Source organism: Ursus americanus, chromosome 5 (assembly GCF_024610735.1).
Source record: "Ursus americanus isolate L20-20 chromosome 5, mUrsAme1.1.p, whole genome shotgun sequence".
In the NCBI taxonomy this organism is placed as follows: Eukaryota; Metazoa; Chordata; class Mammalia; order Carnivora; family Ursidae; genus Ursus; species Ursus americanus.
The window spans coordinates 81,083,129-81,087,741 of NC_142131.1; the positions used below are offsets into that span (position 1 = coordinate 81,083,129).

At 33.2% G+C, this 4,613-nt stretch overlaps 1 protein-coding gene across 1 annotated transcript; it reads left to right on the top strand.

Moving 5' to 3' along the window:
- Positions 1-1,734: 1,734 nt before the first annotated feature.
- On the top strand, positions 1,735-2,700 carry LOC123791211 (olfactory receptor 14C36-like). The gene has a single exon (XM_045795836.2). The coding sequence runs from the start codon at positions 1,735-1,737 to the stop codon at positions 2,698-2,700; it is 966 nt and encodes a 321-aa protein (XP_045651792.2).
- Positions 2,701-4,613: the final 1,913 nt, after the last annotated feature.

The window sequence follows — 4,613 nt, forward strand, 5'->3', positions numbered from 1 at the left end:
TACAGTTAATATCAAATATTTGTATAAAAAAACCCAAAACACTTCACCTGACCCTTGAAGGACACAAAGTTATATACAATTTAATCCTTGAAGAACTTATCAACAACAACAATAACAACAAAATAGGAAGGGCATCTGTTTGATTTCTTTTTGATGTAAGACAGTTTGTGAGACAAGTCTTAAAACTGATGTGATAAAAAAGAGGTCATGAGACTGGGCAGGTTGTCAGCAAAGACTTCATATACAAGTTATTTAATAAGTTTATGACAGAGAATACTAACAAAATTGTGTTTGAGGGAACTGATCAATAGGAAGGAGTCTGCATTGTAAGATTTTGAGCAGAATGTAGAAGAATTTAATTTCAAATAAACTGTGAGTTGTTCATGGTTCAATTATTTATTACTATTATTATTATTATTATTGGGAATTGGAAGAAAAAGTTGTGCAAGAATAATAGGATGGTGATGGGTATTAAGGAGGGCACGTATTGCATGGTGCACTGGGTGTTATACGCAAGTAATGAATCATGGAATGTTATATCAAAAACTAGGGATGTACTGTGTGCTGACTAGCATAATATATTAAAAATATTATTAAAAAAAGAATAATAAAGGAGATCCAGGAAAATACATGTTACCCAGGTAAGTTAAGATGAAAGTTGGTTAATACATACGCTACTGAAAAAAACAGAGGACTGATGACATAAGCAATCAAGATGTGGTAGCAATGACCAACAACTTTTTAAGTGATGCAGAATCACAGGAAGAAATTCTAGAAAAGTTGTTGAACAAGCTGAAGATTAAAGTGAGAAAAACAAAATCTGTAATTTAACAGAAAAAAAGCTGAATTAGTATCATAAGATATTGTGCTATAATTTTGTTGTTTTTTTTTCAGCTAGTAGAATCAAAGAAGTTATGAAAAGTTGAAAAATTGAAGATGATAAAGAAGCAACATTAGGGGAAGTTTCAAGAGGCATTCTGCAAATAATACTTGGTCATTAATTCTCTCTTTAAAAGCAGAAAGAAATAACTAGAAAAAATAATCTGAAGTATAAAAATGTAATTTAAAAAACTAGGAATAAAGTCAGTGTAGGTAAATGTATCAGCTAATTAGTTTATACTGCATTTGAGATATTGGAGTAAGTAAAGTAAAATGATATTAATATTCAGTGAAGTTCAGTAAAGTAAAATGATATTAATATTTTGTCACAGGAAGAGAACTTTTCCAGTATTATGCATAAAACATTAGTTCCAGAAAAAAAATCATTTTACCCCGTATTTTCTGTACCCTCAAATAAAAATGTAAGACTGAAAACAACCAAAATATTTTATTCTAATTATCCAGTGTTCGGTGACATTCTCTCCAAAATTTCATTCAAACGCAACTGTATTTACATAATCTGTATCTATATTTATATGTAACTGACCATGAGAACATTGTGTCCTCCAATGGAAGTGTGTAGAAATATGTATTGAACTTTTATATATTTATTGTAGGTTATAATTGTCATTTCATTACTACAGTAGGAATAAAATAATATGTACAAATAATAATATCTTGTAGACTAAAGGAGGACCACCTAATTTTCTTTCAAAAATATTAGAAGTTTCAATATAGGTTAAATTAGGTAGGGGTCAAGACTAAAATATTTAAGAACCATATTTCCATAATTTGATTCTTCATGAGCTCAAGAGTTCATTCTTACATTCCAGGTACAAATTGCATTACCCACAGATGCTAAATTCCACAATAATGATGGGATTTCTCCTCACGGGGTTTTCTGATGTATGGGAACTACGGGTTTTGCATGCCATAACTTTCTTTCTGATGTATACAGTGACTCTGATGGGGAACATTCTCATTGTTACTGTCACCACCCTTGACAGGAGTCTTCACACACCCATGTACTTCTTCCTCAGAAATCTATCCATCTTGGATGCCTGCTACATTTCTGTAACTGTTCCTAACTCATGCATCAATTCCCTGCTTGACAGCAACACCATTTCAAAGGCTGGGTGTGTAGCTCAGGTCTTCCTAGTGGTTTTCTTTGTATATGTGGAGCTTCTGTTTCTGACTATCATGGCCCATGACCGTCATGTGGCTGTCTGCCAACCCCTTCACTACCCTGTGATCATGAACCCTCAAATCTGCATCCAAATGACTCTGGCTTCCATACTCAGTGGTCTCATCTATGCAGGTGTGCACACTGGCAACACATTCCGGCTGCCCTTCTGTCAATCCAATGTTATCCATCAGTTTTTTTGTGATATCCCCTCTCTTCTAAAGCTCTCCTGCTCTGACACCTTTAGCAAAGAGATGGTGACCATTGCCTCTGGTCTGGGGATTGGTGGTGGCTGTTTCATCTTCATCATCAGGTCTTACATTCACATATTTTCTACTGTTCTCAAGTTTCCAAGTGGAGCAGACAGGAAAAAGGCTTTTTCTACTTGTGTCCCTCACATCCTGGTGGTGTCTGTCTTCCTCAGTTCAGGCTTTTATGTATATTTGAGGCCATCTGAAAACTCTTCCACTATTCATGACATGGTCCTTTCTGTTTTCTATTCCATAATCCCCCCACTCTTCAACCCTGTTATCTATGGTCTTAGAAATGAGCAAATAAAATATGCCATTAATAAAATGAAGAGAATGTTTATTCAGGAAATGTATAGGAAATTGCTGAGGCTCACCCTAAATTATTGAATAAAATTCATGTTTTCAGCAATAAATTGAGAAATTGATTGGAATTCTATCAATATAACTGACATTAATATATAATGTCATTAAAATATATCATTTATCAATATAATTTCCCTTCTGAAGTGTTGACTTATCTGAATATGCCACTGGGTAAAGGATCTGGTATTATGAATAAGAAATCCCTATTCATGCTTTGACAACTTAAGAACACTTGCTAAAAATTTTAGTCTAAAAAGACAAAAAAGTTATCCTTAGAAGTATTTTCTATTAAACTACTGTTTTGTATTTATTCACAATTTAAATATTTAAAAACCTAGTATTAAACAGTAGTATAGAAGAAATAGTCACAATCATTCAAAAATAAATATGAAAATATAGTTTTTTTCTGAATACCACTTTATATGAATGCAGTGTAGCTATGAAATGAGAAGTGAATTTGGCGGGAATGTAGAGTCATGTATGAGAGGATCAGAAATATTTTATACAACTTGTTCACATGGCAAGGGAAATATAGATACATTATACTTGTCATCAGACCAAAATTTTGCTAAAAAGTATTTTCAAGTGGCTTAGGAATACATTTACTTGCTTATGCTTTAAACATTATTTGCTAGATTGATTACAGGAATATACAAACTTTCTCTCGCCACTTATCATCATATGCTTCTCCATACATCCATTAAGACCACTAAGAAGTGAATATAATGCTACTTTGCTTTCTGATACCGTCATCTAAAATATTTATATTTTTTGTCAATATTATAAGCCATTATATGGTTGATTATGCTGCAAGAATTAGCAACCTCAGAGTTTTAGTAGTTTAATGGAACAAAGCTTTACCTCTAGCTCATAGCATATGCCAAATGGCAGCCAACGGGGGCTCCCTGAATTGGATACATTTGACAGAGACATTGAAAATAAGAATTCGGTCACATTGAAGTATGAGTTTTAAACATTTACTTTAAAAAATGCAAATAGAACGGGTGGGAGTGTTCTCCAATCAGAAGCCATGTGACTACTGCTGACCTGAAAATATCAGCTGTGTGGGTTCTTTCATAAATATGGATATAATTTAAAGTAACTCTGGACACCTTCCAGGAGGATTTTGGCTTTACAGTGGAGAAACTTGAACTCTCAAGGAGACAAACATATAACAAATATTAAAAAGAAATCCAAGTATGCATTCTGAAAACAGGTTTTAGTAGTAAACAATGTAAGCTATATATTTGAGAAGAGATTCAAACATATATTTTGACCTCAAGGAGAATCACAATACCAAAGATATGGCATTCATGTGAAAAGAAATTTTGACTTATATAGGAAAACAAAGAGAGTCATGGCAGAATTTTTACTGTTTTAAAAAACAAAATAATTTTAAGTATGGGAAAACAGAATACCATAGTCAAGACTCAGTCACAGGGAGCAAGAAAATGTAGAGAAGCACACACCAGTTCTTTATGTCTCTACCAGTCATTTTTGCTCACACTTTATTGACCAAATAAGTCACATGGCCACACTTGCTGTCAAAGGGAGAGGTGGGCAATCCACACAAACTCTAAGAAGGGGAAATGAACAATAATGCCATTAAGTATGAGAAATGATTTATATCTCCTAACTGAAAGGATGAAATGTGAGATTCTGAATGCCTGTTGTCCATGCAGTTATTATTAGCATTATGATCACTGTACATATTCTAAGCCATCACATCATAACAAAATTTTTCAGAGCAAAATGAGGGCAACAGAAAGTAGCATGAATTGTACAAAGCCTTTTAATGCATTATCTTATCAACTCTTCAATAACCTCATGTAACTGATAATGTTCCCACATTGTACAGATTAGTGTCTTGGTTTAGAAATATAGGAGTTTGTCTATTTTCTATTGTATTTATTTACGCTTTAATTTCTATGGTTTTC

Bases quoted from the DNA above. Each gene is read 5' to 3' on its own strand.
- LOC123791211 (XM_045795836.2), top strand. From the start codon at position 1,735: ATGCTAAATTCCACAATAATGATGGGATTTCTCCTCACGGGGTTTTCT.